General features: G+C 36.2%; 1 protein-coding gene across 4 annotated transcripts in view; it reads left to right on the forward strand.

Moving 5' to 3' along the window:
• Cenpj (centromere protein J) overlaps positions 1–20,021 on the forward strand; it is a 53,914-nt gene that overhangs the window by 4,491 nt on the left and 29,402 nt on the right. For 3 of the 4 annotated variants that reach the window (XM_015499361.2, XM_048801454.1, XM_048801453.1), the window contains exons 2-9: positions 327–836; positions 1,361–1,484; positions 6,957–7,253; positions 9,702–9,813; positions 10,714–10,816; positions 10,925–12,557; positions 14,354–14,486; positions 18,507–18,672. In XM_015499361.2, the coding sequence (XP_015354847.1) occupies positions 393–836; positions 1,361–1,484; positions 6,957–7,253; positions 9,702–9,813; positions 10,714–10,816; positions 10,925–12,557; positions 14,354–14,486; positions 18,507–18,672 (3,012 nt within the window). In that variant the 5' untranslated portion in view covers positions 327–392. The remainder of the gene's footprint in view (positions 1–326; positions 837–1,360; positions 1,485–6,956; positions 7,254–9,701; positions 9,814–10,713; positions 10,817–10,924; positions 12,558–14,353; positions 14,487–18,506; positions 18,673–20,021) is intronic. The other variant, XM_048801455.1, reaches the window with a different exon arrangement.

Genomic DNA, 20,021 nt, shown 5'->3' on the forward strand with positions numbered 1-20,021 from the left:
ATATATATATATATATATATATTTTTTTTTTTTTTTTTTTTTTTTTTTAAAAAACAGTGTCTCTTAGCTTCCAAAGGTCAACTGATCTAGCACTTGTATAATAATGTCATTAGTAATTGAATATTTAGAGCAGAGGGATCGCAGGTTTTCTTATACAATTTGGATATTTTGAAGACAAAAATAAACAAACAAAAAAACCCATGTAACTTAATGCCCAGTTGCTCTGTTGACTTAAGCCTTTTGTGGTGGGTTGAGATTTGGGCTAGTTTTGGGTAGAACTCTAGTAGTTTTAACTAATACTTTTTGTTGCCTGTCTTTGTCTGTAGGTATTGAAAATCAAGAGCTCTTCTGACTTTTCCATTATTTAAATATAATAGTGTCATTTGACTAAAATGTTCCTGATGCCAGCCTCTTCAGAGTTAAACAGTGGGCAGAACTTCCTAACCCAATGGATGACCAATCCTTCTCGGGCTGGGGTCATATTAAATCGTGGATTTCCTATTTTGGAAACAGATGAAGATAAGCAAACAGCTACAAATGCTTCTACCAGCTTTCCTGTTAAAGCTGCATATTTTTCAAAGAGCTTCAGTTTTATTAGTGAAGAAGATTCACTTCATGAAGAACAGAAATTGGAGTCTGATGGCCTTTTTAAACTACAGTCAGAAAAATCTGAAGTCCATACAATCTTTCCTTTAGTTAAAAAGGAACCACAAATAGTAGCATGCCAGGATGCTTCTGAACACCAGGAAGATAATAAAAATGACTTTATTCCCAATCTTGTGAGTGAATTACAACAAGTGGCTTATAAAGACCCACTTTTTAAAAAACTCGAACAGGTATAATAGAATTTGGCCTTATATGTGTTTGTGTTATTGCAGGTATTATATGATTATAAGTTATTTGTTCCAGATCCTCTTATTTTTCCCTTTTATTCTGAAATCCTCAAAATACCAGATTTTGCCTTTTGTCTAATGTGCAACATTAAAGATTATTTAATATGTAAGATATAAAACTTTATTTCTTTAAGTTGTATCTTATAATGAGAGCTAAATTAGAAATGGTTGTTCAAACACTAGGAGAAAAAAGTTGATGATGCCCTGAATACCCATCCTATTGTAAGACTTGGAGGATTCATGTGACTTTTTTTGTTTCTTAGGTGAGATAGCTGACATAATTTGCTCAGAAGAAATTGGATTTTAGAGTTTTGGTGGCAGACTTATTTACTGAGGGGATCCCTCTCTGAAATTCCCTATGAGGGAATACAGGAGAAGGGAAATGGGAAGGAGTGAGATAAATGTAAGGAGCAAGTGTCCACGAAGAAAGTTTTGCTCCTTTAATAGTTAATTTTATGTTTAAAAAGCTGAAGGAAGTACAACAGAAGAAGCAAGAACAACTGAAGAGGCAACAGTTAGAGCAACTACAAAGGCTCATGGAAGAACAAGAAAAGCTGCTTACTATAGTGTCTGGGCAGCACATGCTTCCAGGTATGTTTTGCTTACACAGGGCCTTCAGTTAATAGGATGAGAAACAGTTTCACACAGTTCTTTCTTTTAGTAGTCTGACAGGTGATTTCTACCATTCCTATCATATGTTACAAACTCCAGTTTCTTCAGGGGTCAGACAGATCAGAGTGAAATATGGGAGTAGTGTAATATGAATGAAATTAGTAGGAACTGGCATTCTGGGGTGCATGTGGTCTGCTCAATGGCCTTCATATTTGTTTATTTATTTATTTGGGTGTTGGGGTTGAACACAGCGCCTTGTGTATGTCAAGTATGCCCTCTACTACTGAACCACACCTATCAATTTATTAAGAAAAAAGGGCTGGGGCTGTAGCTCAGTGGTAGAGCGCTTGCCTAGCATGTGTCGGGCCCTGGGTTCAATTCTCAGCACCACATATAAATAAATAAAGGTCCAACCCCAACAACTAAAAAAAAAAGAGCCCAGTTTGGCTAGAGCTACTGGTATGCATCCCCTGCCTAATGAATGAAAACTATTAGAGGCCAGTAAAGTTAAACATATAGAATGGTCAGTAAACAATAGAAGCCACTCTGTTCAAATGAAGAACAATACCCAAAATGTTTGTTATGTGGTTAAAGATGATAATATTCTGTTGTTAACAGAAAGCATCATGAGCTTATGAGGGAAAATAACTTGTTAAAATGTGATCTGGAATAGTGTTTTTAAAAGTTTTTGACCACATTCCATAGTAGCAAAAACATTTCAGTCAGGACTCATAATGACAAGTAAATTTTATATTATCAATCTTTATTGGTGTGCCTGGTGATGTAGAGGGATATTTTCTATTTTGTTTATTCTAATTCTGTGTCATTTAAAAAAATAAGTCAGCAGTAACTTATTGGGTCTGATGATAAAATTGTTAATGAATTGTCTTCCACAGTTTGAAAAGTGTGTATGCTTCTTGCTGCTGTCTTCAAAGGTACACATTTTACTGGTTCAGGAAAGAGCCTGTTCTGTATAGAGATTGAACTGGACATTGAGAAAATGGAGAAGAAAAGACATTGGCAAATGAGTGTGGCTGGGTGGGAGTGGGGTGAGTGATGATGAAAAACTATAACAGGTGAAGAAGGTTTTAGGGGGCTTTATGGAATATAAGAAAATAATAGGATCATATAAATAATAGACTGTGGTACTTTTTATTGCAGACTAGTGCTATGGAGTAATAGGGAAGCACATGTCATAGTTACTGGTATCAGAACTGGCCCCATTCAGTTATTGAACAGTTTGCTTTGAGGCAGGCAGTGTTTTCTTTTGTGTGTTTGGTGCTAGGGATTGAACCCAGGGTCTTGTGCATGTCAAGTACATGTTCTACAACTGAGCTATGCAGGGCAGTGATTTTCAAACTTTTCTAGTTTCAGAACCTCTTAATACTCTTAAATTATTGAAGATCCTAAAGAATTTTTGCTCTATGGGCTTTATTTATTTATTTATTTATTATATTTTATTTTCAGTTGTAGATGGACACAATACCTTTATTTATTTTTATGTGGTGCTGAGGATTGAACCCAGTGCCTCACACTTGCTAGACAAGTGCTCTACCACTGCGCCTCAATCCCAGCCTTATGGGCTATATTTATTAATAAGTTACTGTGTTAGTATTCTGTTACCATGACAAAATATCTGAGATAAACAACTTACAGGTGAAAATGTTAATTTTGGCTTACTGTTTCAGAGGTTTTGGAGGAGGAGCTTTGCCTGAGAGAAGTTAAATTACTTGCCCCTGGTCACATACCTAATAAATAGTAGATGTGGTGATCAAACTGAGATCTCTTGCAATCCAAAACCTCTTTCCTCCTCTTGGTGTTTTTCAAGGCCATGATGACTTGATTGTATTGCTCTGAGCCTATATACTGTAAGAGTTGCTCATCTAATAGTGGCCAGACAGGAGTGGGAAGGGAGGGAAGAGAGAGTGTGAGTGGAAGAGGGGAAGGGGCCATAGACCCAATATCCTCTTGAATGCATGCACCTGGTGACCTAACTTCCTTTCATTAGGTCCCACTTCCTAAAGGTTCTAGCACCTCCCAACAGAACCACAGGCTGCTAAGGTTTTAGTTTATGAGCCATTAGGGGGACATTAACCATTCAAACCATAAGTAGTTATATTAGAAATACTAAGACATTTTAAACTAACTTGGAATAATAAACCAGTTGCATTTTACTAAAAATAGCATTTTTAAAATGAAAATTATTTTCTAAGACAATAATGTGAGAAGAAAGGCATTATTTTTATTTTCTATTTTAGAAAGTATCATTAACTTCTGGCTTAATAGAACTCAGCTGATTTTCTTCCTAATTTTGCAACTTAGTTTGTTGAATTATGTTGTTTTGGTTGAAATATTTGAAAAAATTTCAACTTCATGTGGATAACTAATTGGAAAAAGAGGAGTATTTTAATAGTCTTTTCAGATAATTCTGGATATTCTTCATTGATACTGCATGTTAAAAAATGGTCATTTCTTAGTGGTTATTCCCAGTAGGAATCTGAAACCATATTAATCAATTTGTTGTGTCCTATTATTTTAAAATATACTGTTAAATAAATTGAATATCTTGACATTTTGATTAGTTTTTTTTAATCATGTATGATTTAGGGCATTGATCATTTTGGAAAATAATGATTCACTGAATTATGTTGGTTTTCAAAATGTTGACATCTCAGTACACAATACAAAAAATTATACTCATTAATATCACTGCCAGTTTCATCTTCAAAGTCTTGAAGTATTATAAAATATCCTTCAAACTCATGATGGTGGATATGTTTTCCAGAATTCTGATTTTTATTTGAGAGGTCAAATTTTATTATTGGCAACAAATAATGTGAGCTATTTATATGTACCTTGTTTCTTTTTGAGAAAATGTATGCTAAATATTCAGGTTTAAATAACCATAGATTGTCTCATTCATTCTTTCAAGTAAAAGTGTGTTCCTTGGAAGAAGTGGCTGGTTGAGCTTGCAGCTCAATTTAAGTCAATTCATGGTTTGCAGCAGACTTGATTTATATGTATTTCCCGTTTTGTCTCATACAGTGTTCATAAAGCATGGAATTCTACCACTCAGCCATATCCTCATCCATTTTGTTTTGTATTTTGAGACAGAATCTTTCTAAATTGCAGAGGCTGCCCTCAAACTTGTGATCCTTGTGCCTCAGCCTCTTGAGTTACTGGGATTATGGGGGTGTGCCACCATGTCTATTTTGCTTAGGGCATTCTTAAGTAAAAACTTTTTTTTTTTTTTAAAGATTGTGATTATACAGGGGGGGGCAAATAACAGTGACACTACAACTGGCATAGTTGGGTGGTACTGTCTTGCCTTGAATGATGTACCAGCAATTTTTCATTTTGCTTTTGTTCCATCAATGGATATTTTATGAAAAAAATATTGATTTGGCGAGTACCCTGAAATAGTCTTAGAGACCTCTAGGGAGTTAACAGACCACACATGGAGAATTTATTGCTTTAGAGCAGTATTTTGCCAAAAACCTCTTCAGATTGCAGTGAGATGTTCGTTGGTCAAAAATATTTAGAATAGGGTGAGGAATATTTGCTATCAAGGAAGAAAGGTTGAAGCTGATACTTTGTGGGGCCTACCTGATTTTCTAGTTTTATTTGTGGACTGAAGTTGAGGTAGATAAGTGATAAATGGTATCCACTGTTGTATAAAACACTTCCCATTATGTCTTTACTCCCAAATTTAGGTGAGGCAGTCCAGGAGAACACAGAACTGGCAGCAGAATTTCAGGGGTTGGTGCAGTAGGTAGGATGGTTGGTATGACTTCTTCTTTAAGAAGTGAAGGTTAGAGATATATAGCAGACTCTGTTTATTGGGTTACTTCAAAAGCAGAGACTTACGGAACAAAACAAAACAAAAAAATAGTCCAAGAAATTTAGAAAATGAGGAAAAAGTCACCTGTGAATCTGTCACTGAATGTGGGGGTCCAAGGAAGTGCTCCAGAAAGGAAAAGGGACCTCACCTCTGCCCTGGCAGGTTCTTGACTTACACTGCAGAAAGGAATTTTAGGATGTGTCAAGAGACACAGCGGAAAAAGCAAATAACAGGAGAATACACATTCAAGGGAAGAGGGAGTGCTGAGGCTTGAGAGTGAGATGTGCTTTGGAGATTTCAGACTTCTTTTAAAGGAAATTTTGTAGCTAGGTGTGGTGTAATCTTAGTGACTCAGGAGGCTGAGGCAGGAGGATTGCAAGTTCAAGGCCAGCCTCAGCAATTTAGGAAGGCCCTAAGTAACTTAGCAAGGCCCGATCTTAAAATGTACAAAGGGTGTAGGTATAGGGTGTAGCTCAGTGGTAGAGCGCCCCTAGATTCAATCCCTAGTATTGGGGGGAAAGAAAGAAAGAAAGGAAGGGAGGAAGGAAGGAAGGGAGGGAGGGAGGGAGTAAGGGAGAAGGAAGGAAGGGAGGAAGGAAGAAAACTATAAGCTGAGTTTGAAAGAATGTGGGATGACATCAGCTCATTTCTTTTGATTGTGGAGTTCAGAGTGGGTCATGATGGTCTTGTTTTCAGAATCTTTAGATTGACATCTAATTGGTAGTGTTTAGACTACCTATGTCATGGTTTTTACAGTATCTTTCTCTATAGTATCTCTTTAATTAGTATAAAAATATATCCTGCAAGCACAGAAGGTATATAGGCATTAATTAATGGGATTTACAGTACTCTAAGATTTATTGGACCCTTTAAGAATTCAGGCCTGGAGGAAAACAGGTTTGAGGGTGAAGGGGAAAGTGTTCTTGGAGTTTTTAAAGTTCCTTCCCTGTTTGTTTCCTTTTTCTTTATTTCTTTCCTATCTTAAACCCACCACCCAAGGATATAAGATTTCAAGGGTTGCCTAAGGGGAGAAACTATAGGCAGTTATTGTTAATTAGGAAATGACTCAGATCATAACTCTGCACTGGTATTGAACTGTGACTGTCACAGGTTTGCAGAGTTGGCAGCTGCAGTGATGCATTCCAGAGTTATTTGGTGCTCCCACCTTTGACGTGCACATGTACATGCATATGCACAGAAAGCATAGTGTTCTCATCAAATTATGTGAAGATCACTTTGGAATGAAAGGTTTTGTGATTTTTGTTAAACGCTGTTTCTTAATAAGGAGAAAAAAATGCTTTTATCATTTTTTTCGGGATGGGGGTACAGGGGATTGAACTCAGGGGCATTCAAACACTGAGCCACATCCCCAGACCTTTTTTGTATTTAGATTAGAGACAAAATCTCACTGAGTTGCTTAGAGCCTCACTTTCGTTGAGGCTGGCTTTGAACTTGATCCTCCTGCCTCAGCCCCCACTGAGCTGCTGGGATTATAAGCATATGCCACCACATCTGGCTGCTTTATCATTTTGTGGAGTAGGGATTACTGTTAGGCAGAAAAGAAAATATTGCTGGAAGGCATTAGCTTTGTTGATTTTCTTAATTGTAAGGTTTGACTTTACTGCCTGACGATCAGAACCAGAAGTACAGATCTCCAGTAAATTCAGCTGCTGGAGAGAAAGCCACATCCTTCTTGCCATCATGTATCTACTCTAACCAAACCCAAGAAAAAGCACATGTTTGCAGAATTTTATCTGATGAACAAAACAACTTCTGTAGAGCTACTCATCAAGATTTTGTCTTACCTTCAAAAAGTGCTTCTCCAAATTTGTTTTATGAGTCACAGTATCAAGAACCAGCTGTGGAGAAAAATGATTTGAAGGAAGAAAACCATAGCCATCCTACAGGTGAATTACTTATGTAAAAACTAACAGAATTATCAAGTTTTGTCTTAAACTAAGAGCAGGCTTGTTTGCATTTTTTTCTATCCCCTGTGGCTCTAATTGTAAGGTTCCACATGCTACATAGCCACTGAGACAAACAGCCAGGCTAGAATTTGACTTTCCAAGAGTAATTGTTGACACTCATGCTGACTTCAGACTCTGTAGGTAGCATAGGGTTTTCAAAGAGGGAGGCAGTGAGTTCTGCATGTACCTTTTTTTTTTTTTTTTGATTGCCTGGAAATATATGACACATGAGAATAAGGTTGGTGGTACTGAATGAGGTGGTAGCAATGTCTATAATTTGAGCTACTTGGGAGGCTGAGGCAGGAGGATCAAAAGTTCAAGGCCAGCTTGGGCCTTGAAGCTCAAAAAGGAGTAGGGATATAAATCAGTGGTACGTTGCCACTAGGTTTAATCCTTTGTGCGTGTACGCATGTGCACACATACACAGAAACACACACAGGAGTAGCTGGTGTTGGGAGTTACTTATAAAAGAGGTTTCTTCTAACCTAGGTGGTTGTTTTCACTATGCCTCTATATTTGCAGCACCTAGCACATTTGTGCCAGAGAACTGGCACTCATTGTTTGATAATGTAAACTCACGGTGATCTCTTGGAATTTTTGCTGTGTTTTTTTTTTTTTTTTTGTGTGTGTGTGTGTGTGTGGGAGCAATGCAGGGGATAAAACCCAGTGCCTTGCACATGGAAGAACTCCATCACTGAGTTACATCCCAAGCTAGTCTTTTTTTTTTTTTTTAATATTTATTTTTTAGTTGTAGTTGGTCACAATACATTTATTTTATTTGTTTATTTTTATGTGGTGCTAAGGATTGAGCCCAGGGCCTCACATGTGCTAGGCTAGCACTCTACCACTGAGCCACAACCCCAGCCCTAGTCTTTTTTTTTTTTTTTAAAGCCCTGCTCCTGTCTCCTTTCTCCTCTCCTTTTTTGTATTGTTGCAATCATGAATATTGTATACTATTCTTGTGTTATAGTATGTCCTGTAATCTCAATAAACGTAGTGTAATAATTGTCAACATTATGCTAGTCATCAAATAATATATCTATTGAATATTCTTTGTGGAAAGTCAAAAGTTGTCTGTATTTCTAAACTTTTAAATATTTAAGAAAAATTTTTTAGTTGTAGATGGACCTTTATTTTATGTATTTATTTGCGATGCTGAGGATCAAACCCAGGGCCTCACACATGCTAAGCAAGCACTCCATCAGTGAGCCACAATCCCAGCCTGTAAACTTTTTAATTTTAATGTGTTTTTGTGAATGTACTATTAAGTTATTAGAAAAATACAAATAACACAATAAAGGTGTCTATGGCTACCATTTAGGATTACCTACCTTTGTATATATTGCCTTATTCCTAGAGTACTCTATCAATATGGAAATCTCAAATGTCTTTGTCTTTTCTTTTACATAACATACTTCCTTTTTTTTCCCCCCAAACACCCAGAAAAGTTCAAAGACCATTGCATTGATTAGATGGTTAATATTTTGCCATACTTACTTTGTAAATATATATGTGGTATGTGTATATCTTTAATCTGTAGCTATATATGAAAATTGCTGAGCCATTTCACTGAAAGTAATATGTACTTCATTCCAAATATTTCAGTGTGTATCAAGTAAAAATTAGAACATTCCTCTCTACAGTCATAATACCATTATTATACTTAAGGAAATTAACAGTAATTCTTTAGGTCAGGCGTGGTGGCGCACGCTTGTAATCCCAGCTGCTCGGAGGCTGAGGCAGAAGGATCGTGAGTTCAAAGCCAGCATCAGCAATGGAGAGGTGCCTAGCAAGTCAGTGAAACCCTTTCTCTACATAAAATACAAAATAGGGCTGGGGATGTGGCTCAGTGGTCAGGCACCCTGAGTTCAATCACATGGTATCCCCCCAAAAACCCCAGTAATTCCTTAGTATCTAAATTCATTTTGGAATTCCCTCTATTTTCCCAAAAATGTCTTTCAAAAATTTTTTTAAACCAGGATCCAATCAAATTCATATATTTGGTTATTAGAATTTTTTTAATCTTTTTTATTCTGCCACCACTTTTTCTTCCTTCTGGTGCTAGGGATTAAACCCAGATATTCTACCACTGAGCTCTATCAACAGCCCTTTTTATTATTTTGAGAAAGTCTTGTTAACTTGCCTAGGCTGACCTTGAACTTCTGATCTTCTTGCTTTACATTTTTGAGTAGCTGAGTTAACAGGTGTGCGGTTACATGTCTGGTTTGTAGTTTCTCTTTATCATATTGAAGACTTCCTAGAGTGTCATAACATTTTCAGCATATGTTACTTTCAAATAAATATTTTTTAGCATAGTATCTTATTAAGTTCTTATGTTTTAAGACTTTACCTTCTTTTAAACTAAATTATTCCTAATTTTTATCCTAGGAGAAGGTATTTCATCTTGCTGGGAGAAAATAACAGAACAGATTCAGGAAGGGAATGATATGAACTTAAAAAAGATTGATGATTCCTCAGAAGTGGTTAATATGGAAGAAAGGTATTATTCATGTGAAAAGTAATAATAAATGTCGCAGCTTAATATAACAACCTTTGTTATTGAGTACTTTCTTTAAAGATTCTATGCTTGTTTTCATTTGAATATGCTTATAAGTATAAGGTTGATGGCTAAACTTATCACATACTGTCAACAACAGATGGAGTTGGGAGATACATTAGTTCAAGTAGCTTTGACATTGTGTTGGAAGAACTGAGCAAATATCCTCCCTTAGGAGAAATAGCTGGATGAAATTAATTTTCTCTGAAATAGTTAGATCCTTTTTTAGAGATGAGGAAAATTAGATATTGGAATCTCACATTTGGTGTCACTTATGAATTATAATTGCACAATTTAAGTTATAGAATTAAAATGTTAAGGCAGTTTAGGTTTATTCTTATATTTGAAATATTTTAGTATGTTATATAATATGGGAAAAATGACTTTGACTTTACTCACATTGTTAAGGACTTTTCTTAATTCAAAACATACATATTTAATGAGCTATTTAAAAATCCATTTTAAAGTTATATAATGAATACATTAAAAGTTACTTTATAATCAGTAGATGGAGTTTAGAAGTGTTCTCGAATCTCCCAAATCATGTGCAGAATATTGTATATTTTTGTTTTTTTCAGGGTTGTGAGGCATTGTAGCTTTCATTAAATTCTCAAAGGAGAATTCAAGAAGGTCCTAATTTGGGGGTTTTGTGTTTGTTTGCTTGGGTGCTGGGGATGGAACCAGGGGCCTTGTTTGAACTTAGTGTGTGCTGTACTGCTGGGCTTACTCCTAACTCTTGGTCCTTGACTTTGAAAAAGATTAGTTCTCAGTGTAGTTGAGGCACACTGAGTGTAAAATATCCATATATTGTGATTTGAGTGTTAACTTTGTTTTTATGATTAGGCCTATTAAAGCTGCCATTAGAGAAAGGAAGCAGACATTTGAAGACTATTTAGAAGAACAAATTCGGTTGGAAGAACAAGAACTGAAAAAAAACCAGCTAAGGGTTCGCATTTATACTATTTTGATTGTTATTCTAAGGCAATAGTTATTTATATAGTAACTTTAAGATTACTTGGATATATCATTATTAATTCAAATATTCTCATTTTAGGAGGCAGAAGAACCTTTGCTAATAAAAGCAAAACCCAAACAACCATTCTTAAAACGAGGAGAAGGTTTAGCTAGGTTTACTAATGCTAAATCTAAGATTCAAAAAGGGAAAGAAAGTAAACTAGTGCCTAACCAGAGCACATCAGAGGACCACCCTGTGTTTAAAATAGACAAACAACAATTCCAGCGGAAAACTGTTCTTATAAATAAAGAACTGTGTGCAGAGAATACTACTTTTAAAAAGGAAAATAAAGCTAGAAACAAAACTGCTTCTGTTACACTCACTCAAAAACCTAAAGTGCCTAAAAGCAATAATAGGAAAAATCTCTCTTCATCAGTATTGAAAATACAGATGGGGAAGAAATGTGATGGGCAAATTAAAGACCAAATTAAACTAGAAAAAAAGGTCCAATCTAATAACAAAGAAAATGCACCCGAGTATACAAAACCCTGTGATGCTGGTTGCAAAATGTGGAATAAGATACAAGGGAAAGACAGACAACGTCTTTTAACAGGACCTGTCAGCTGCATGGCTTCTAAGAGCCCAGTAAATGAGATTGTGAAGGAGTCAGAATCTTCTCTTGATGTTTCTCTTCAGAAAAAATTAGAGAATTGGGAAAGAGAAAAGGAAAAGGAAAATTTGGAATTGGATGAATTTTTATTTTTAGAGCAAGCTGCTGATGAAATATCATTTTCTAGTAATTCTTCATTTGTACTGAAAATTTTAGAAAGAGACCAACAGATCAGCAAAGGTCATCGGATGTCTTCAACCCCTGTCAAAGCTGTGCAGCAGGAAAAGACATACCTGATGGATCCCAGTAGTCAGAATAACCATGGTGAGGATCCAGGCCATAACCCTCCCCATGAAAGTAAAAGGGAGTGTGAGGTCACACCTAAATCTCTTGGTTCAGCATCCTTGCCTGATGGATTGAGGGAACCTTCTTGTAAAATCAGTAGGAAGGCCTTCCAAATGATCACTTCTGAAAATCAAATGCAATGGGATGCAAGTGATGATGAAGGTGTTACAAATAGTGACAGTAGCATTGACTCTGAGGAGCAGCTTGATGTTGCCATAAAACCATCTAGTGAGGCTGGAGAAAGAAGTTTCAACAACAGAGAGGATAGTCCACAAGTCTGTAATGACAAGGGGCCTATTAGGGATACCAGGACTCAAGAAGATAAAAGGAGAGATGTTGATTTGGATTTGTCTGACAAAGATTATAGCAGTGATGAGTCTATTGTAATAGAAAACATGAATAAAGTGCCTGAGCCCTCAAGAAGACCCTCATTTCTAAGTATGAGTAAAATTGATTTTGACGATGAAAGATCTTGGACCGACCTTGAAGAGAATTCATGTAAACATGCCATTAATCTTGGGGATGAAGCCATTTATGGAATGACACAGACATGCCACCCTAATAAAAGTGAAATATGTGTTATGGACAAAACAATTAAAAGGAAGGTTGCACCAGTCAAGAAGGGAGAAGACTTAAGCAAGTCTCGTAGGAGTAGAAGTCCTCCTCCTACCTCAGATCTGATGATGAAATTCTTCCCGTCTTTGAAACCTAAAACAAAATCAGATTCACATTTAGGAAATGAACCCAAATTAAACATGAATCAAGATCAGCCACCTGGTGAGTCAAAACTTATAAAATATGTATTAGAATGTTAAAGTTAACATTAATGGGGAAGTTTAATTACTGGGTGATTTTTAAAAATGAAATTAAAAATTTTGTGGTTCTAAATAACCTAGCATAATCTCTAGGATAAGAGATTCAGATGAACTGTTCTTTTGGATTTCTTTTTCTTTCTTTCTTTCTTTTTTTTTTTTTTGGATCTGGGGATTGATCCCAGACCCTTGCCCATGCCATGCAAGTACTCTACCACCCACTGAACTACACCCTTGCCCCCCACCCCCCTTTTTTTTAGGTAATGGGGGATTGAACCCAGGGGCACTCTACTGAGCTACATCCCCCCGTCCATTTTTATTTTGAGTCCAGGTCTTGCTAAGTCCTCCAACTTGCAGTCTTCCTGCCTCAGCCTCCCAAGTTGTTGGGATAACAGATGTGCCACCATGCCTGGCTCCCATGACTCTCTTTTTAACCTCTTGCATTGACTTGTCAAACATGACCAGGAAGGAATAAAGTACAGTAGTTCCCCCCCATTAGACTTCTGGTGGATGCCTGAAATTGGATAGTGTTGAACTCTATATACTGTTTTTTTCTTATAACACATAATTTTCACTTAAAGTAAGTACTTTGTGGCTTCTCTTTGGCATATCCAAATTTTCATCATTACTGTAGTGTTTTGGGGCCATTATTAAGGAAAATAAATCCCCTAACCTAGATGGCTACTACATGACTAATGGGTGGGCAGAGTATACTGTGTACTCTGGACAAGGATGTTTATGATAAATGTTGATGATTATTCTAACATATGCATATCTGCCTCATTCTGTTTAATGGCTGTGTTAATGTGATGGGGTTTTCAAACTTAACATTGAAAAAACTTCTTTCCATTATATTGTCACATAACCTATGAATACCTAGCAGAGCATTTGGTTCTTTAAATATAAATTATAGCTAAATTATTTGTAAAAATTATTCTCATTTTAAATGTAACACTTTTTAGAGGAAGTTTGAAAGTTAAAAAGAAATAAAAATATCCATAACTATACTCTCAAGAGTAACTACTATGCCATTTTGGGATATTTGCTTCCAGTCATTTTTCCTATTTTTTTTTTTTTTAATTTCTTATTTGGTACCAGGGATTGAACCCAGGGGTGCTTAACCAGTTAGGCACATCCCTAGTCCTTTTTATTTTTTATTTTGAAACAGAGACTCACTAAGTTGCTTTAAGGCCTCACTAAATTGCTCAGGCTGGCCTCAAAAACTTGTGATCCTCCTGCCTCAGGCTCCCAAGCTGCTGGGATTACAGGCATACACCAGTGCGGTTCCTATGTATTTTTAATGCGAAAAGACATATATTTTAATTTGCTCATCCTTCTAGCCTATGATTTAGATCAAAAGTATTTTCTGAAAGGGTAGTACCAAATATTAAAATGCTTGTTTCAAATGAAGAACAGAAGTACTTTTTTTTTTTTTTTTAAATAAGTTGCAAATTTGATAAGGGGAAAAGTGTCTTAATTTGCATTTCTTTAGTAGTGGGGTAAACTTTGATTTTGGAATGATTAGCTTTTTAGATCTCAGGAATAATTTAAGACAATACTTTTTAAGACAATATTCTTGAGTTAGATTAATTCTTAAATTCAGACTGATTTTCTTTAGAAAGTTAGGCAAGCTTTGTTTCAAATGCATTTTAATGGCACATGGGTTTACATATTCTTGGTTTTTTAGTATTAGTAGCTAGATAGATTTTTTTCCTGCTTTAAGCCTTACGTAGAAGTCAGTATTTATGGCCTGTTTTTTAGGTGACAATGCTCGATCCCAGATGTTGAGAGAGAAAGTTATTGAATTGGAAACAGAAATAGAAAAATTTAAAGCAGAGAACACATCTTTAGCTAAACTTCGCATTGAACGAGAAAGTGCCTTGGAAAAACTCAGGTAAGTTGCCTTTATGAGTTGAGGGAAAAAAATGTGCAGTGATGTAATCATATATTTACAATTGTATCTAAAATATTTGAAACATTTTAAATCAGTTCAAGAAATCTAAATGGAAAGGAGGTGAAGTCTGTGTTTTATAAGATTTATTTTATTAAATAAAGTGACCCAACATTGTCAGATGTGTTAAAAGGGATATTCTCATGGTGGTGAGATCATAAATTGAAATTTGAAAAGCAGTTTGGGGCCATGAATTCAAGTAGTAACTTGCTTAGTGTATTAGTTTCTTTCTTTCTTTTTTTTTTTTTTTTTTTAGTGTGTTAGTTTCTTAGGGCTGCTGAAACAAATTCCGAAAACTGGGTAGTTTAGATTTAGATGAGATGGGGAGCATTCAGGGTGGTATGTCCATAAATAACTGGGTAGTTTAAAACAACTGAAACTTATTTTCTTATGTTTCTGAATCCAACATCAAAGCATCTGCCAGGCCATATTGTTTCTTCTAGCTTCTGAGATGGCTGGCAATCCTTGGTGTTCTTTGGCTTACAGCAGCATCATTCTAATTTCTACCCCATAGTTACATGGCCATCTTCCTACTTTGTGTTAGTGTCTTCCCATGACATTTTCCTCTCTGTGTGTGCTTCATTCTACGTTTCTTCTCTTCTTATAAGGACATTATAATGTGGTCCACCCTACTCCAGTATGACTTCATTTTAACATATATGTTAATTATATCTGCAAAGACCTTATTTCCAATAAAGTCATACTCATAGGGTTAGAGCTTCACCATACTGTATTGGAAGGCCACAACTTTATCTACTGTAGTCAGTGGTATGACAAATGCAGTTTTCTACCCTAGGTCATTATTTGACCTGATTTTATTGGGCAGCAAAACCTCAACTGAACATGTACATATATCTTGTTTTGAGTGGGGGTTATGGGGATTAAAAAGGGTACTCTTGTACATTGCTGGTGGGACTGCAAATTGGTGCAGCCAATTTGGAAAGCAGTATGGAGATTTCTTGGAAAGCTGGGAATGGAACCACCATTTGACCCAGCTATTCCCCTTCTCGGTCTATTCCCTAAAGACCTAAAAAGAGCATGCTACAGGGACACTGCTACATCGATGTTCATAGCAGCACAATTCACAATAGCAAGAATGTGGAACCAACCCAGATGCCCTTCAATAGACGAATGGATAAAAAAAATGTGGCATTTATACACAATGGAGTATTACTCTGCATTAAAAAATGACAAAATCATAGAATTTGCAGGGAAATGGTTGGCATTAGAGCAGATTATGCTAAGTGAAGCTAGCCAATCCCTAAAAAACAAATGCCAAATGTCTTCTTTGATATAAGGAGAGTAACTAAGAACAGAGTAGGGATGAAGAGCATGAGAAGAAGATTAACATTAAACAGGGATGAGAGGTGGGAGGGAAAGGGAGAGAGAAGGGAAATTGCATGGAAATGGAAGGAGACCCTCAGGGTTATATAAAATTACATACAAGAGGAAGTGAGGGGAAAGGGAAAAATAATACAAGGGGGAGAAATGAATGACAGTAGAGGGGGTAGAGAGAGAAGAGGGGAGGGGAGGGGNCCCAGGGCCTCACACATGCCAGGCAAGTGCTCCACTACTGATCCACAACTCCAGCCCTCGTAATTTAAGAATTACGTTAGTCTTCCTATCTTACAGATGAGGAAGCTGAGGCACTGAGAAGTTAAGACATTTGTCCAAGTTTACCATTTTAGAAAGTGACAGCCACAATGCCAGCCCGGGCAGTTTGATACTGAGCCCCTGGCTCTATTTATATGTTTTGTTCTTTAATTTTTTTAATTCAACTGTATAATAGACTTTTTTTGGGGGTGGGGTACTGGGCATTGAACCCAGAGCTGCTTAATCACTGAGCCACATCGCCCCTCCAGCTTTTTAAAAAATTATATATATATTTTTTAGATGTTGATGGACTTTTATTTTATTCATTTATTTGTATGCAGCATGGAGAATCAAACCTAGTGCCTCTCACATGCTAGGTAAGCGGTTTACCACTGAGCCACAACCCCAGACCTCTCCCTGTTTTTAAAATGTTTTATTTAGAGACAGGGTCTCACTGAGTTGCTTAGGGCCTTGCTCAGTTGCTAAGGCTGGCTTTGAACTTATGATCCTCCTGCCTTAGTCTCCTGAGCTGCTGGGATCATAGGTGTATGCCACCACACCCAGCCATAATAGACTTCTTACCACATTAGTTTAATCTTTTGCATCCTTGAAATGACTGTTGTATGGGTGCCACTATAACTTATTCAACCAATCTGTTTGGAAATTAGCTTGTTTACAGTCTTAACTGTTATAAATTACCTACTACTTTGGATAAAAATTAATAATAAATAAAGAATATTCTTTCTCATGATGAATTTCAAAAACTTCCTCTTCCCTAATCCATATCTGAGGCTCCTTCTTGGCCTCTTTCCTCATCACCATAGTTGAGTATTAAGCAGTCTTTTAAAAATCTTTCCAACCTCATAATTATATCATCTTTCATCTGTTGAAATTTGCATTTCTCTGGTTATTGACAATTTTGAGCATATTTTAATATTTATGGTCATTTGTGTTGTATTTTGTCAATTTCTTTGTAACCTTTGCTTATTTTTCTAGTGGGAGTTTTGTTGCACTGATTGTAGGAAGTTTTATATAAATCTAATAAATACGTTAAAGTTTGTCAAAAGTGCTGCAAGTATTCTTCCTTTAATTTTTTATTATTTTTTATTTGTTCTAATTAGTTATACATGACAGTAGAATGCATTTATACACTTTGATACATCATATTATAACTGGAGTATAATTTCTTATTTTTCTGGTTGTACATGATGTAGAATCACTCTGGTCATGCAGTCATATACATTGTAGGGTAATGATGTCTGATTCATTCTACTATTCTTCCTATCCCCCTACTTCCTCCTCTCCCTTCATTCCCCTCTACCTAATCTAAAGTAACTATTCTTCTCTAGCCTCTGCCCCCAGTGTGATTTAGCATCACATATCAGAGAAAACATTTGTCCTTTGGTTTTTTTGTCTTCCCTTAATTTTTGCCTCTGTATGTTGTAGAAATTCTGAACATTCAGTCAAATGTAATTGTGTGTGTGTGTGTGTGTGTGTGTGTGTGTGCTGGGAATTGGTGCTAAGTATATACTGCTAAGCTTCACTCCCAGCCAAATGTGAATATCTTTTTATCTTTTCTCTCTACTCTTCTATTGTGTTCATCTAGTCCTCAGGTTTTAAATATCATCTGATCCAACCATGTCTCAACTGAGATCTGTAACCTATATCTCATATTCTCTTGTCTAGTCAAATCTCTCTACTGGGAGAGGTGGAAGTATGTCAGATTGATCATTTATAAAAAATAAGCCAGGGCTGGGGTTGTAACTCAGTGGTAGAGTGCTTGCCTAGCATGTGTGAGACACTGGGTTTGATCCTCAGCACTGCATATAAATAAATGAATAAAATAAAGGTTCATCAACATCTAAAAAAAATTTTAAAAAATAAGCCCATGATATTTCCTCCCACTCCCTGTACTGTTCTGTTCAGATATCCTCATAGCTTGTTCTCTCACTTCTTTAGGTTTTACTTCATATATTTTTGCAACAAGATGTGCTCCCATCCAAAATATCAACTTCTCATCCTCATATTTCCTGACCTCTTTATTTTTTTTCCCTTAATTCTTCCAATAGTTGATTTATCTTGTTATTTTCTGTGTTTCCATTAGAATGTAAGAAACTTAAGGATTTTTATTATTTTCACTCTGGTTTCCCACTTCTTAGTAGAATATGTGACTCATAGTGAGCACCCAGTGAAGCTTGTTGGATAAATGGTTGAGTGAGTGGATTGGCTGATATTTCAGGCCTGTGCATTGAAGATGGACTCGTTAAAACCAGCACTTCCTAGGTTGGCACCAGGTTCCATTTGGTGCTAGATGTGAATTACTATATTGTGATGGTCTTCTGAGATGATAACATGGTTTGGTCATTTTAGGAAAGAAATTGCAGACTTTGAGCAACAGAAAGCAAAAGAATTGGCTCGAATAGAAGAGTTTAAAAAGGAGGAAATGAGGAAACTACAAAAGGAGCGTAAAGTTTTTGAAAAGTATACTACAGCTGCAAGAACTTTTCCAGATAAAAAGGAACGTGAAGAAATCCAGGTGTGTCAGTTCTTTAGTTTATACTTGTAAATTAAAGACTTGTAAATCTTGTAAGAGTCTCTCTAGAGTTATTTGATATGTGAAAGAGAAAGTGAGTATCAATTCATTGTTTACTCATTCAGTAAATAATTTCTGAGATATCGCATCAGGAACATCTTTTGTAGTTTGACTTTTAAAAAGTACATTATATCAAGGCTGGAGCTGTAGCCCAGTGGCAGAGCACTTGCCTAGCATCTGTGAGGCACTGGGTTCATTCGATCCTTAGTACCATATAAAAATAAACAAAGGCTTTCTGTCCATCTACAATTACAAAATTTTTTAAAAAAAGTATATTTGTTCTTTTCTTACTAATAAAGATAATACCATAAGGCTTCTCCAAAAAGACCACAGATCAGCACAATGTTGTGTTAGGTTTTTTTAATCCACTACAGAGCATAGTTTTGTATATGTATAATGACTTGGTGTTTATATACTGACTTGGTGTGTAATTCTAAAATTTATAAACTAATAGGACAAATTATCAGTCCTGTTATTTCAGAGTTAGAAATAGATATGATGAGAGGAATGTAGCAGTTAAAAAGAATGATTGCATTTCTTATTAAAATTATAAACCTAGCCAGTGTGGTGGCACATGCCTGTAATCCCAGCGGCTTGAGAGGCTGAGGTAGGAGGATCTTGAGTTCATAGCCAACCTCAGCGAAACTGAGGTGCTAAGCAACTCAGTGAGACCCTGTCTATAAATAAAATAGGGCTGAGTATGTGGCTCAGTGGTCAAGTGTCCCTGAGTTCAATCAAGGAAGGAAGGAAGGAAGGAAGGAAGGAAAGAAGGAGGGAAGGAAGGAGGGAGGGAGGAAGGAAGGAAGGATTATAAAGATTATAAACCTAGAAACAAATAGGTGAATATATTTTTGACATTGGCATATGCAAAGATTTCTAGGAAAAAACACAAACTATAAAAGAACAAAAATTGATATATTGGATTTGAAGTTAAAAATTTAGCCAAAAAAAAAAAAAATAATTTGACATGGCTAACCATTCATTATATGTCACATAAGCTGGAAACTCCACTTTTGTGATACTGGGGATTAAGCCCAGGGCACTTTAGTCTCCAGCCCCTTTTTTTCTATTTTTTATTTTGAGACAGGTTTTTGCTAAGTTGCATAGGGCCTTAATAAATTACTGAAGCTGGCCGCAAACTTGTGATTCTCTTACCTCAGGCTCCAAGTTGCTGGGAATACAGGTGTGTGCCACTGCAACTGGCTCCTTATTTTATTATTTTTTTTAAATAATGAAACTTCTTTCCTTCCTTCCTTCCTTCCTTCCTTCCTTCCTTCCTTCCTTCCTCCCTT

This window comes from Marmota marmota, unplaced genomic scaffold (genome assembly GCF_001458135.2).
Source record: "Marmota marmota marmota unplaced genomic scaffold, marMar, whole genome shotgun sequence".
Classification (NCBI taxonomy): Eukaryota; Metazoa; Chordata; class Mammalia; order Rodentia; family Sciuridae; genus Marmota; species Marmota marmota.